Source organism: Oryzias latipes, chromosome 3 (genome assembly GCF_002234675.1).
Source record: "Oryzias latipes chromosome 3, ASM223467v1".
NCBI classification, from domain to species: domain Eukaryota; kingdom Metazoa; phylum Chordata; class Actinopteri; order Beloniformes; family Adrianichthyidae; genus Oryzias; species Oryzias latipes.
In genome coordinates this window covers 4,166,342-4,181,696 of record NC_019861.2, presented here as the reverse complement: position 1 = coordinate 4,181,696, position 15,355 = coordinate 4,166,342, and the positions used below count along the sequence as shown (strand labels likewise).

Sequence of the window (15,355 nt, the reverse complement as noted above, 5' to 3'; positions counted from 1 at the left end):
CAGGGGCCAAAGGTCAGCATGTGACGAAGAGGCGAAGTCTCGGACTCCGCTGTGAGCGTCACATTCTGTACCTGAGCTGTCGTCCACCTGCAGCTGCCGCACTGAGGAGGCCCCGCCCATGGTGGCCAGCTGCGCCCACAGCTCCTGCGGCTGCTGCGACAGCAGCAGGACGTGCAGGGCCTTGAAGGGGCTGCAGCGCGGATGCCTGATGGGGAAAAAGGGTTTATTTTAGGCAACCAGTGTTTGTGATAAACTGTTTGAAAGGGAGTGAGGAGACGTGAATGAGATTTCTGACTTATGGCGAGTACAATGTCTGCAAAAGGAGGCCAGCCACAGAAATACACAGTGAAGACATCATTTAAGTGCAGAAAGTAAGTATTTGACCCCTCCCTAATTTTGTAGGTTTGCCCACTGTAACCCTTGTTCTATCCTAGGCACTTTAACATTGGGAGTTGGGTCATCTAGACCCACTAGACAGTGCTCTGAACCTTTTTTCTTCAATGATTTGTGATCTTCACTGGTGTCCATGGATTACATGAAATCTTTCCACCTTTATCCACCTTTGTCATGGTAGGGAGAACACGTCAATGTAAGGGGGGGTCATCTAAGCTAGCACAAGGGTTAAGAAGGCACATGTGCAGACCCGCCTGAAGTTTGAACACTGTCAGGATTTACAGAGGGAATGGGAGAAGTTGCTGTAATCAGATCAAAAACTGAGCTCTTTGATAAACACATGCTCTCGAAAACCACAAGAACACCACCCACACTGTCAAGCACGGAAGTGGAAACATTGTGTGTATATGTATATCTAACTCTATCTCTATATATCTATATCTCTCTATATAGATAGATAGATACACACACGCCCATCAAACAAGAAATACGGCTGCATCAGCAAAAGAAAGAGTTTCTGCTTGGAGAAAAAGAACAAAGTAAACGCACGAGTTTCTATCTCATTTCTATCTCTTCAGCCAGAGTTCAGGGTTAAAGTAGAGTAAAGGCTCACCACTCCACGATGGCGCCGTCAGGCCCCGCCCCTGCCGGCAGCAAGTAGTTCCTGTAGTTCAGCAGCTTGTTTTCTCTGCAGCAGTCCCGAACCCAAATGTGAGACACACACGGCACGCCGCTGGACACGCACAGCAGGTACTTCCTGGTGCGGCAGTGCTGGTCTGCGATCAGCAGGCTCTGGTAGGCCGCCTGACACTGGGGGAGGGGGGAAGGGGGTTAACGACACACAGCAGAAAAACTCCAGGAAAAGACAGCAGAACTTGAATTCATTCATCTTTTAATCCGGTTGTTCCCTTTCGGGGTCACGGGGCTGCTGGAGCCAATCCTGCACCCCTACACACTCACAGCTATGGACAATTTAGAGCAACCATTAACCTGAAGCATCATTTCTGGACGGTGGGAGGAAGAAAACCCACACATGCAAACATGAAAGGTCCCCATTGATGTTACGGTTCAGGTCCCCCAGCTGGGACTTGAACCTGGGGCCTTCTTGCTGTGAGGCGAGAGCGCTGACCACTGCCCACAGCAGAATTTTCTAAAAATAAAAAAGTTTCGTTTCTTTTTTAAGTGTGGGGGGGTTGGGGTTTTTTAATTTTTTTTTTTTTTGATTTTTAGTTTTTAGCACTTTTTTTAAAAATAACTTTTTTTTTTTTTTTTAGGAAAGTTGTTTTTTTTTAAAGAAAATCTTTAGACAGAACTTTTTAAATTAAAGGTCATCATTGTTTACCCCGGGAAGCCAATCCAGATTTCCTGCATGACAGTCCTGCACCCACTGACCTTTACTACGATCATGTGAACGTTTTTTCCTTCTTCTCCTTAAAGCAAGCAACAGTTCAAGCTCTGGTAAAGTTCTCGGGTCGTACCTGCTCCTCATTGAAGTCCGGGAGGATGAAGCCCCCCCCGGCTTGCAGCTGGGACTCTGTGTAGGCTTTGTTATACGGACCCGTCTGCACGTAATCTGCAAACACAGCAACAAAGTAATCCAACCACCTCAGGAATCCCATTTCTTCACAGTTAGTTAGTTACATCTGTGGAGGTTGGCACCAACCCAGCCAGGTCACAGTCTAAGGGTGGGATGGGGTCGCCCACCCAGACTGCTGGTTACCAGACTCAGGTGTTTTCACATTCTGACTAAGAACACCTCATCCAGGTAAGCAGCAGGGAGGGGGGTCACCTGGTTAACCAAGGGTCACTACCAGCTCTGCTTCTCTAGTCTGCCTCACCCTCCTCATCCTCGCTGAAGGCCAGGTTTGACAGCCGGTCGGTCTCGGACGAGGCCGTCAGCATGAAAGCGAAACCCATGAAGAGGGACGCGTTCTGGGGAAGGGGGCCGTGCGTCTCCGCCGGGTCACCGGACTGACCTGGGAGCTCGGTGCCGCTGCCGGACGTGTTACAGACGGTAAACCGCTGAGCTGTGGAGATGAAGACCCAGATTAGATAGAACGAGAGAGAGCAGCTAAAGCATAAAGAGCAGCCCACACCACCATGCCTCCACCACCGAACCTTCACAGACAGAAACGCAGACGGGGCTGATTCAGAGGGTGAATCCTAATTCTGACCCCACGTTTGATGGGGGAGGAGCCTAAAGGGGAGGGGCTTCACAGCACTACAGAACCAGAACTAAACTGTCCAGAAGCTGCTTTCCTTATGAGGACTTTGGTTCTGTTCTCTGGAGGACATTAAAGGATAACGGGTTCCGTGGTTTTCAACCAGAAACCTTTATGGTTTTTTTAAACATGCTTTTATCTTTTCTGTCGGCTCACATTTTCTAACTCGAACTGGAGCAGCGGAAAAAGAAGAAAGATCCGCTTCAGGAGAGAAGCTGAAGCACAGAGTTGTCCTAACCCCCCCCCCCAACATGGGGGGGCTATGTTGTTTCCAGAGATGAGGAGCATCAAGAAAGTCATCGACGTGACCTTTCCAACCATCAAAGCCCCGCCCTTGTGACACACCCCCTCCACCTGTGAACCCACACCTGCAGCCCCCACAGCGCTCACCCCTTCATGGCTGCTCCAGCCGGGGGCAGGAAGCAGCAGCGGATGGATGAATGGATCAGGCCAGCAGGACGTCAAACGTCGGAATTTTCAAACTTTCTCATTCAATTCAATACAAAGTTAAAACAGCTGCTAAAAACAAAACCCCAGAAAACCTGCACATCGACTAGTTACCCCCCACCCCCCCCATTCAGAGACCCCTCAGAGCCGGGGCAGCCAGGTGACCATACCCGCTCGAGACCCCCCCCCTCTGCGTCCCCTCTTTGACGGCGTCCGGTTCTCCTCTGGAGCCATTAGCTTCCTTTTGCCGGAGGGGCCGGGGGTCCGAGGGCTGCTAGAGGAGCTGCGGTTGGGGGTGTGCGCCCCCCCTGGGGTTCCTTTGCGCCTCCTCTTCCCCTCCACCAGGTTATCTGCAAGGAAGACAGGTCAGCTCAGATGACGGTCTGAACATTGCGAGGCGCCCGTGGGAGAAGGTCTGCACACAAAACGGCTCGGCAGATCTGAGGACACACACATACACACAGCTACACACACATGCACACACATATCTACACACACACACATACTTAGACACACACACATGCACATACATATCTACACACATACGCAGATACACACGCATATCTACACACACATATGTACACACACACATGCGCAGATACACACACATATGCAGACACACATATGTACACACACACATACGCAGATACACACACATGCATACACATACGTACACACACACATGCACACAGCTACACACACATGCACACACACACCTACACACGCACACACACATACGCAGACACACACACACTAGGTCTGGGCGATATGGACTAAAAATAAAATCTCTGATTTTATTTATTTTTTCATTCGATTTCCGACTTTTTCTACCCAAGGAAAGCAATAAGTACAAACGGCAGACAAATTTTGCTTTTATTTAATCAAACTCAAGACAAATGTAACCCCCATTTCTGGGATGAATAGTAAATAAATGAACACACTCTTGGAATCAAAGTCCCAGCTGTGTTTGAAGTCACTCTTTGTAGTCTAGACTAAAAGGAGACAAACATTCACCTTGACAGTAGCACCATTTTCTAAAGGATTAACAATCCAGCTCAGATCTGGGGTCTAAGGTTTTAAATAAATTAATAAACCTCGTCTTCTCCACGGTATATATGGGTACCATGTCTTTGGCTGTATGCAAAGCCACCGCTTCAGTGATTTTTCTCCACCGTGCCCCTTTCCTAGGGATGGGTACCGAGCCCCGGTATTGAACGAGCCCCAGGGCAACATTCTTCAAGACCGCAGTATTCCAGAAGATATAAACTAGAGCTGTGATGGTGTGGGATTTTTGATCACCACGCTGATGAAGCAGCAGGAGTCGCGGTCACAATCACATGGTCGCAATCACACACATATGCAGACACACAAACATGCACAAACAGACCTGTGTGTGTGTGTGTGTGCGTGTTCAAAACCATGTTTTCTGTGACACACCAGAAGATGTTTGTTGGCATGGAAACTAGGGATGTGGCATCCCTGACGGCAACACAGCAAGCCAGAGGCAGAAGTTCCCGCTGATCAAAAGTGACAAAAGCCACACCTGTGTTGGCGACGTCTTACCCAGGCTGATGTCGGATGCTTTGGTCAGGGGGGTGCTCGTTTCATAGGGTCCCAGGCTGTGCTGCTCCCTCAGCCGGTTCCCCTGGTCCAGAGACAGGATGACCGCGGTGCGGTTGTGCCAGTGCCTTTGGCCGTCCCGCTCGATGCTGTAGAACAGCTCGGAGCCCTCAGCCCTGTGGCCCTTCACAACCCCTTCACACACACAAACACACACATTTGTAGATTTCTGTTCCATAAACCCAAATTTCCAGTCACTAACGATTCAATCACATGATGTTGAAGGACTTCAGAGGTTGAGGACCCGCTAATCTTCCTCACCTACGCTGAAGTACTCGTCTTCCAGCAGAGCTGTGACCTCTGTCTCCACGGGGATGGGGTCACACAGCAGGATGTCCCTTCCCGCCACCTCACACTCGTAGCCGTCATCGAAACGCAGGCGAAACCGCCCCTCCCCGGCATCCTTCATGATGCGGCCCGAGTAGAAGTAGCCGTTGGAGGACCATTTGGCAACGACGCGCAGTCCCACGAAGCTGCTGCCGGCCGAGCTCGCCACTTCCGGCGAGGACCTGAGGGAATCTGAGCGGCTTGGGGGTTTGGGGTCTGTGGGGCTGACGGGGAGGAGCGGGGGCCCGATGAGGGTGTAGGGTTCCTCCTCTGAAGAAGACGGCGTGTGTCCGTGAGCGACGGTCCTCTGCAGCGAGCCAACAGCCCCCCCTCTTCAGAAGACAGGGATACAGGCTTACACTCTGTGCAATGTTGGGTTGCAAACAGCCGACAGCTTATTAACAATCCACAACAGGTGACCAGCAAGTTACCAACAAACAAGCCGACTTCATTCTATCATGATAGAAACACGTAATACACAAGTTACTAAAAATAACCAACAGGTTACAAATAAACACCGACTTCAATCTATCATATTACAAACAAGTCCCCTACAGGTAACTAGCAAGTCACTAACAACTAACTAACAGACAGGGTGTCTACAGATATGTAAGGGTTAATGGCCGACGAAGTGTGCATTATTTCTTAACGCACGTCGTGAAAACCGTCCGACGCGAAGCGGAGGACTGTTGCTTCTGCGAAGTGCGTTAAAAAGTAATAATGCACACTTCGAAGACCGTTAACTCGCTTATACCACGGTCACTTACAAAAGCAATACATATTAACCAGATTTTGGTCCTTAATTCTTGTTTTTTCCCCCGATTTGGATCACTTTCTCACAAAAAGCGGACTATTTGTTACATGTTGCGCCGCACCACCACGTTAGTCAAGATTTGGCGATATAAAGCGATATATATATATATATATATATCTATGCTGATCTTTCCAATGGGTTGAACATAGCATCAGTTCAGAGAGAAAGTTCACCTCTTACCGCTTATTTTTGTCCAGATGATGAAGCAAAAGGCTGTTTTAAAATCGCAAATTCCGATAAATGGCTACCTTAAATGTGCTAAAACTATCTTATGGCAGCTTGAAGTATTTAACAAGTCACATAAATACGTTTATGCATTTGACCAATCGGATGGAACCCTTTGATGTTAGACGTTCACCCTCTAAGTAGACGAGGGTCATAATTTAAGTTTTGTTGACTCTAATTTTATCTCAACTGTTGCAGTGAAATGGAAATTATGTATTTAGTTGTTTTGCTATTTGTTCATGTAGCGCAAGTTATATTTTCATCACAATTTTAATCACAAATATCGGAAGTTTTCCTCATATTGTGCAGCCCTAATCTAAATCAAAGTATTGCTCACATCCGTCACCATATTTTTGAGGTGATTTTGTTTGTGTTTATTCGCAAAGATTTAATGGAAACGGTGCAATTGCGACATTGTGTTTTTTCGACATTTCTGGAATTTTAAAAACGTTTTGTGTAATGGAAACGCAGCTACTATCTTTCTAAACATTCATTATTAATAGGGATGGGTGTCGTTAAGGTTTTAACGGTACTACTACTCTTATCGATACTGCTTATCGATCCGGTATTTTAACGGTACTCTTATCGATCCTTTTTAAGGACGAAAAATAAATAAATAAATAACAAATTGAGAACATAAAGTGTTTTATTTCCTCATTTTGCAACATTGTTTTTTTTAACAAAACATTTTACTTTATACATGAGAATGTTCCAGACAGGACATTTATTTAATTATTTAATTTCATTTTTTTTTTCTTTCTGAGCGTGATATTTCCTTTGATCTTTTGTCCATTTTCCACAACCTTGAACAGACTTTTCTGTCTGTCAAACACCAGAGTTAAGTTAAGTGAGATGATGGAAACAAATTCACTTTGATGCAGATTAGTTTTTATTTATTTATTTTTCTTTAAATCCAGTAAACCCAATAAACTATATTAACTTTATATATGATGAATATCATTAGCTATTCATTCTTATTAAGTTTTAGGAAGCAGCCGTTAGTTTGTTGCGGGTCTGGAACATAAGCGGTGGGCCTTTTCTACCTGTACGTTGTTTGCTCCGCGTGCAGCCCCCCTCGCACGCAGCGTGTTCACAGACAGCGCAACATACGGTCATCGTAGCAGCAAGGTGACAGGATGGTGGGGACTCCTTGACGCAAACTTCATTCATTTTACACGGAAATGGGTGTTCTTAGAGTACAGGGGGATAAAAGGATTTTTTCGGGGGGCGCTCACGTGTCCCCTACAAAACCACCACTGACTGTGTGTGCCCTGCCTTGCCTTGTTTGTGTGCGCGCGGCGCGTACTGTCTGAACAGCCCCGCCCCCCGTGCACACAAATAGGCAGACAGACCTCTCCTGTTCAGCGAAAACAGCGAAATTAACATCATTAATTAAAGGAAAATTGACTGACTTGATGAGTTACATATGCCAGGACACAAAAAATAAAGCGACTTCTCCAGTACTGATAGCAGAACCGTTCAGGTCAGATCTTAACGATACTGCAGTCTTCAAGAATGTGGCCCCGGGGCGCGTTCAATACCGGGGCTCGGTACCCATCCCTAATTATTAATAGTATATTCAGAACATTTAGTGTCTGCAAACTACTCCAGAGAAAAATTATTTCAAACCACAAATCAATAGCCAATACCAAATCCTAATGTAACATCTGTGTAATTTTTTTGTCTTCATCACAAATTTTAAGGATTTTTTAAACTTATTCCAATTCCCTAACTTAAAAAACACAGATCATCTTCTTCACATGGAATCATTGACTGTATAAGAGAACAGGACTGGGTGACTCCTCCCCCTTGGGGTTCCAAACAGAAAGTACCCGCTGGCTCCAAAAAAGCTAAAATCCCATAGACTTCTATAGAGAAATAAACAGCTGTTACTCAGTCATTCTATTGGTCAGAAGAACCATTCTTGCTCTAATACCTGTTTTTAACATCTTCTTGATAATACTCATTTTTTTCCAAGATATTACCTTAGTACAAGTTATTACAGTTATAAACTGACCAATCAGATGCATCAATAAAAGCTACTGACACCTCGAACATTTGAGACACTCGACAGATTCTCCCATGCCCGCTTTCGGTAACAGGGGCGTGTCCTTCCAACAAGCTCACTCCTGTTTGGCGATAGTAGTTGCCATAGCAGGGCTCCAGACTGCGACCAATTGGTCGCATTTTGCGACCAAAATTTGAGAGTGTGCGACTGAATTTAACATCCAGTCGCACATGTGCTACCAGTAAATTTGCCTCCCCCACCCTCCGTATTTTTTTATACATTAAACGTGGAAGGGGCACGTCAATGAGCAATGAAACGATCAATGAGACGCGAGCGCACACGCACGCAGGGAGACACACACACTAGCGCACATACTCATCAAACGCGAGCACACACTCTCGTGATACATGTCTGTGAGGCGGGCAATGCGTGTGAGAAGAATAGGGAAAGTCACTTTAAGTGGCTAAATGCGTGGAGGGGGCGGGGCCTAGAGATAATCAAGTGCGTAAACATCTGTGGGAAGGAAACGGAGACAAATATCATCACAACCTGATATGTGCGTCTGAGCTATGAGCAAGCGAACTATTGATTCATTCTTCCGACCTGCGGCTAGTGTACCAGTGCCAGAGTGTACAGCAGGGGTCTCAAACTCGCGGCCCGCGGGCTATTTGCGGCCCCCAAGATGATATTTTGCGGCCCCCGCCTTAATATGAAGGCTTAATGTTACTGCAGCCCGCCAGTTTGTATGAAAGACACTTTTTCATTGTCGTGCACGGAGATGACCAACCAATCACAGTGGGGTATATGACTCTTGGGGGGCGTGACAATGACAGGGCTTGAAAGCAGGAAACCTGACATCCCCCTCCCCGGACCACATTAAGGAGTTCCTTACTTTCCTTTAGAACGTATTTATTCGCTCGTAATTTTCTAAATACATGCAGTCCGTGCTGAACTTTTCTCTGGGCCGCACAGACCCGGAGGAAGGTTTAGGTTTTGGTTAAGGCAAACGCACCAGCCGCAACCAAACGGTTTACGGCAGCACACCGCTCCCGCGGGAGTCGGGTCAGCTGAGGAGAGTAAATGTCCCACACCTACATGCGTGACAGCTAACGGGGCTTGAACTTTAAACACGTGCGAGCAACAACAAGATTAGCCTTAGACACATTTAAAACACGTGGGGAAAATGCAACGATAGACGTGTTTAAGATGAACCGGCGGCTCGCCTGGATCGTTGGGGAGACCAGAAGGGGGGGGGGGGGGGGGGGCTGTGAGATGAAGGCGAATCTAAAGCAAGACTGAAGGAGAACAGGAAGTTGGAGTTGTCCTTAACATTCAATTTAGTTTTAATATTCCTCTCCCCCTTAGTATGATCTGTGTTATTATATATTTTATGATTATTTTAATGTCTTGTAATGTATGTAGCCTTTTTTAATGAATTGGTATTTAAAATTATTTTAATCACTGCACTACAAAAACCATCAGGACACATGTCCCATAATGCATTGCTTTGTAGTCTGTAGGGCAGCTTTCAGTCAGTTCAGTACTAAATTTCCAGCTGTGTCCGGGTAGGTTTGCCCCTTGCTCTCACCCCTTTCTCGCGATATTTTTGTGATGATTGACAGTTGATGTTGGAGCAAAAACAAAAATATTTGTCTCACACCAGATGATCTGTGCAGCGTTGCGTCCACCTGGGTGATCTCAAACACGCTCATTGTGCATCTTGGCTGCACTGATTTGGTGTCACAAAGATAAATTTCCATCCGTTTTGTTTACTATTTGTACTGTCATGACAGCGATGCTGCTGTCAGTTTACCTTCTTGTTGCATCTTCAAAAGTGCAGAATAAAATGTGACACTGTATTAGAAACAGCACATTGTAATTTCTGCATCTATCATTAAAGTATTTATTAGTAATACAGTGGAAATGAGTAGACATGGTTAGCATGTTGATTTATGGTATGCGCCCCTAAATTTTCTGGTTGCGCCCCTAAAATTTTCAGTTAGGGGCCACAGTGCTCCTAGTGAAAAAAGTTAGTCTGGAGCCCTGCATAGAAACGTAGACTCAGACCAATCAGTGCTTACTGACGAGGTCTGGCTACAGCATGGCTGCCTCCATATAACGTAGAAACGGTGACTGAATTGCCTTCATTTCGTTGGAGTCAGAAGTAAACCGTTTTGACGCCACACTGGCTCAGTCCAGTTCTCTTCTACAGTCAATAAAACTTTATTATAAAACCGAGCCCTATGAAACTCTGAACTGAACCGAATTGAGGTTTTAGCGTATTGTTACACCCCTACTCGTCACAGTCCTCAGCGTCCAGATAACCTCATCAAACATCCAAGAACATCCAAACACAGCTGAAGCTGCGGCTAAATCCCGGTACCATCATTCTTATCAAAATGTCTTTAATAGAATCAAATAAACACAAAGAAAAAAGTATTTTATGATCTTTAATATTCCTAACTACTCAGTGTTTTATCAGGGCCTGTTTGGATGAACTCGGAGCTGATATCCTGGAGATGGTAGATGTTTTTAGAAAATGGGTAATTTCCCACGGCACACCTGACCTTCTCCCACGGCAGACTAGTGCGCCGCGGCACACTGGTTGAAAAACACTGATCTAGACACCATGACAACCCACCGATTTCCTACTATCCTGTAACCAACAAGAAATGTACAGATTACAATTCTACCAATAACCACCAGCAAACCAAGAGGTTACCACCAGGTACTTAACGAGCCACTAGCAGGTTACTATTATGCAACTATTCAGTTACCAACAAGCTGCTAACAAGTAACCAAAAGGTGTATGTCAGGTTACTAACAACTTACCAACAGTTATCAGCAGGGTAGCACCAAACCACCAGCATGTTATTGCCAGGCTAACCGGTTACTGTTATGTCACCGCCCAGTGGGTTACCAAAAGGTTCAAAACGATTACAGAGTTTTTCAAATGCAGATAGGATTAGTGACAGGAGGAAAGTGGAGCGTTACTGCGGCTGCTGCGGGAGGGGGGGGAGTGGGGGGGGGGTGTTGGAGTGCAGGAACAAGTCTCCGGGAAGACTCACCTGGACATGAAGGAGCGGGATGGGGGCCGGCCCCTTCTAGCCCTACCCCGAGGGGTCATGGGGAGGAAGGCCCGGGACCCTGAAGTATTGAAGCCTCTGCCTGGGGAGGCCACTGACCCCACCCTGTTACCCCTGTGACCCCTCTGTAAATGCCCACCTCCCCTTCTGGGACTGCAGACACACAGAGGGGACGAACAGTTGGTCTGGCTGCACAGGCATGAACCTGGGGGGCTCATTAAGGCATGGTGCCCCCAATGTTCATGCCTGTGGCGGCCCTGGAATCAGTCAGCCACAGGAAGGTCAAGAGTTCAAAGGTCAGAAAAAGAGTGAAGACTCAGCATGCAAGGGGAACACAAAGACAGGGGGGTGCAGTACCTCATGGATCTTGCCCCTCTGCTGGGAGGAATGACGAAGTCTGGCCTTGGGGGGCCCGTGCTGCTGCTGGTGCCCCCAGAGCTGTGCTGCAGGCTGGAGGCCTTGGAGGACAGGGAGCTGATGTCCGCCAGGTCCCCCAAGGTGACCGAGCTGCTGCCTGTGCGGCACGGAGAAACTTCCTCCAAGACCTGGCAGTCCACCACAGGCTCCTCACTCTCCTGGGGGGGGTCAAAGACCAGGGGGTGAGCGGCACTTCTTATGTCTTAATGACCAGACACAAAAACAGCATCAAATTCCAGACATAAGTCTGAATGCAGTCAAAGAGAAAAGGCCAGAGATGCTCAGCATCACTGATCCATCAGAAAATGCCGTTAGAAAAAGCTTGTGGCTGCGACATAGAAGCTACAGTCTGCAAGCCAAAGTCTTCCTGCTCTGCTCCGTTCTGATCATCCACTGTCCGACAAACAGATCCATGAATGTCTTTGCTTTCCTGGTCTGAGATGGAATCTGGATCTAAACTGGATGGCTGGATAGCTGCAATATTGCTGCCATTTCTGTTGCTCCGCTAATGTTAGGTTGGGGGCTGTAAGCTAGTGGGAAAGCGTGTAACCAGTGGGTGACGGGAAGGGGGTTCACGGTTGTTTTTAATGAACTCCTGCTGCTCTGCAGAAACTATGTTCTAGAATAGGACACAGGTTTTTTTGGGGGAGTTTGGCCAGGAATGGAACTGTTAACCTGTGTTCTGCTGGGTCGGTTCTGTTGGTACTGAAGCCTTTGGAAGCTATTCTGATCCCAGCCAGTTTGATCACTTTCTCTAATGGAACGTACTACCGGATTGAAAACACGAGCTCGCCGGTGAGAAACGACCTTGGACCAGTTCACAGCCTCCACAAGTCCTGGATTTTTCCGTTTCTGGTGTCAGACTAAAATAAAATGACTGCACCAAAAACAAAAACAAAAGTTAAAAGCTGATAGTTGTGATTTTCAGACAGTTTCAGGCCTAATTTTAGAAGATACAAATGTAATCCTCTTCCTAAAACATCCAGACAAAGTTTATTTTACAGATTTTCTAAAAACCTGTAGTAGATTCTTGGGAAATAAATACTATAAAAACTGGAATTCCTGCAATAAATGACAACAAAGAGACATGTGATCCAAACTGGGGCTGTAAGGTTTGTGTCAAACTAGAACATTTACGACCAGAACCATGCTCTTACCATAAGAGCTGATTTATGCAGCACAGCTGAAGCTTTAAGAGCATATCTGAACATGGAGCAACTTCGTTCAAATCTTTTCCTTGATTGATCCTTGTGATATTTTTCTAGAACTACAAAAGCAAAGAACTGCAAACAGGCTGGGTTCTAACCTCACCTGCTGATAAAAACGATGAGTAGAAAAGCCACAGAGTGTCCGTGTCACAGACATGATCTGTTCATGTATGTGTCACATATCACCAGTCTGTTCTGTTCTTCCTGCTGACTTTACAGAGAAAAGCATCAGGAGGTATTCAGTATTTACCACCGTAAGATAACCGTACAACCTAAATGTTTTACCAAATCAATAGGACTCTAGGTCAGGGGGTTTTCAGAGACCCGGCCCTACTAGGTGCCGATTACCTGGATCAGGTGGGTTTTGCTAATGAGACGTTTCAATGGCAGGCCAGTTGGAAAACATGTTGCACTCTGGCCCTGCAGGCCTGGAGTTTGCCGGTTTGCCGCCTGCACTTTGGGTTCACGGGATGGACACACAGATGCACCACAGGACCGACTGACCTCTGTGACCCTGCGATCCACCTCCCTGCCATCCTCATAGTAGACGTCTGTGATGATGCGCGTGATGGTGGTCCGCACCTCCTGGATGGTGCGTACGTGTCTGTGGTGAGCCGGGCCGGCGGCTCTCCTGAGCAACGGAGACTCCGGTTCTCCCTGTGAGACACAGAGGCCTGGATGTGGATTCTTTTCAAAAATACGTCACAGTTGGGAATAAGTTTTGCACCTTCAAATGACGTGCCAGAGCAGGAGGATTTTGAGCTTTAATTACGACACTAAAACATGAGTTGTTTTTAGTTAGACGGTTTTCTTTAGTTTTTAGCAGTTTCAAAGCAGCAACCATCAGGAAGTGAGCTGTTGGAGCTTTGAGGAGACACAACGGGCAGCAAGGACTCGTGCCAGACTTCCACTGGTCCGTCTGCGGTGCGTCTCCGTTGTGCTGACACAAAAAATAGAACGTTCATTAATCCATCTGAATGTTTACATCACCGCCGTCATGTCTGTGTCTGACGTCCGTCCCTCCACAACGCAACGCAGGTTTTACGCAGAAATTCTCTTTCCAGTCAGTTTATAGAGCCAGAGAAACAGGAAACTGGTCCGGGTTTCAAAATAAAACTTCATAAAATTGTATTTAATTTTAAGGTGGCGTGCCCACGCAACAACGTACTTTAACACCACAGATAACACCGTCAGATTTATTTTGGAAGTAAAAAAACGTAACATCATTTCTCACACAAAACATGCATTTCACACAACACAACAGAGACACCGTAAACTAACTGACGGTCAGCAGATGGACGGCCCACGCAGACGCACTGCAGACAGACCGCAGACGGACCGCAGAAAGACCGCAGACAGACCGCAGACGGACCGCAGACAGACTGCAGACGCACCGCAGACGGACCCCAGACGCACCGCAGACACACCGCAGACGGACCGCAGACAGACTGCAGACAGACCGCAGAAAGACCGCAGACAGACCCCAGACGCACCGCAGACAGACCGCAGACGGACCGCAGACAGACTGCAGACGCACCGCAGACGCACCGCAGACACACCGCAGACACACCGCAGACGGACCGCAGATGCACCGCAGACAGACCGCAGACGGACCGCAGACGCACCGCAGACGGACCCCAGACAGACCGCAGACAGACCGCAGACGGACCGCAGACGCACCGCAGACAGACCGCAGACGGACCGCAGACGGACCGCAGACGGACCGGTGTAAATCCAGGCTCAGACTCGTAGATAGTCCCATTGAAAAGTTGAAAAACACACAGTGACTCCTCTCCCTGACAAAGTAGAATGGTTGCGATTTCTTAAACTTGTGCATAAAATGGAAGTCGACTGACCGAACTGAGAGGAAACTGGACTCAAATCGCCCAGGATTCAGGTAATGAAAAGTGTGTCAAGGAGACAGCTGGCAGACAAAAAGATCTCCTGGCCCCAGAAAAAAAGTAATTCAATCTGTGATTCACAGTATTTGCATTTTGTCTGGTACAAGGCTGAGAAGTGGGGGCCAGACTAATTTTTGGACGTTGGATTTTTTTTCGCGGTGGAACATAAACAAACTGCGCTACGCGACCGCATATCCGCGGTTCTTACGTCACTTCCATTAACCTGATCCTAACTGTGACATTTGAAGACGTAATTACTGTTGTTAGCGTCTTAAAAGAACCGTAACGCCGCCCGGACGTTGAGGCCTTTCACCAAAACAAGACCCCTGAAGGCGCGGCTGTTCTCCACACTTTGTGAAGAGATGGGAGCAAAACACTCAGCGGTTCCACAGCCAGGCCAGGTGGCTCTCTCCAGGAAAAGTTTTGTCACGCGTCTTTGAGCTCAGAGAAGACAAGATCAGCTCATTGACTCGTAAGCCGGAGATGTGCAGCTGAGAAAAAACTGGACCCCCGTCTCCTGGTAGACAGAACATGAATCCTCCTGCAGCTCCTTTGCAATGCTGCAGCAGCAGCTGCATTCAGAGTTGGTCTATGATCAGAAGTACTCAGATGACAGACATACTCGAGTACAGACGTACCAGTGACTCGCTGCTGTGGAACACATATATGTCCCTGGAATGCACACAC

The 15,355-nt window shown here is 47.2% G+C and overlaps 1 protein-coding gene across 6 annotated transcripts in view; it reads right to left on the bottom strand.

Annotated features, from left to right (window-relative positions):
- The window catches only part of tp53bp1 (tumor protein p53 binding protein 1), a 30,741-nt gene that overhangs the window by 284 nt on the left and 15,102 nt on the right, over positions 1 to 15,355 (bottom strand). For 5 of the 6 annotated variants that reach the window (XM_020711474.1, XM_020711482.1, XM_020711498.1 and 2 more), the window contains 10 exons: positions 13,272 to 13,424; positions 11,500 to 11,717; positions 11,125 to 11,295; positions 4,944 to 5,341; positions 4,626 to 4,817; positions 3,233 to 3,412; positions 2,232 to 2,420; positions 1,872 to 1,966; positions 1,007 to 1,203; positions 72 to 205 (listed from right to left, as the gene is read on the bottom strand). In XM_020711474.1, the coding sequence (XP_020567133.1) occupies positions 72 to 205; positions 1,007 to 1,203; positions 1,872 to 1,966; positions 2,232 to 2,420; positions 3,233 to 3,412; positions 4,626 to 4,817; positions 4,944 to 5,341; positions 11,125 to 11,295; positions 11,500 to 11,717; positions 13,272 to 13,424 (1,927 nt within the window). The remainder of the gene's footprint in view (positions 1 to 71; positions 206 to 1,006; positions 1,204 to 1,871; positions 1,967 to 2,231; positions 2,421 to 3,232; positions 3,413 to 4,625; positions 4,818 to 4,943; positions 5,342 to 11,124; positions 11,296 to 11,499; positions 11,718 to 13,271; positions 13,425 to 15,355) is intronic. The other variant, XM_011486749.3, reaches the window with a different exon arrangement.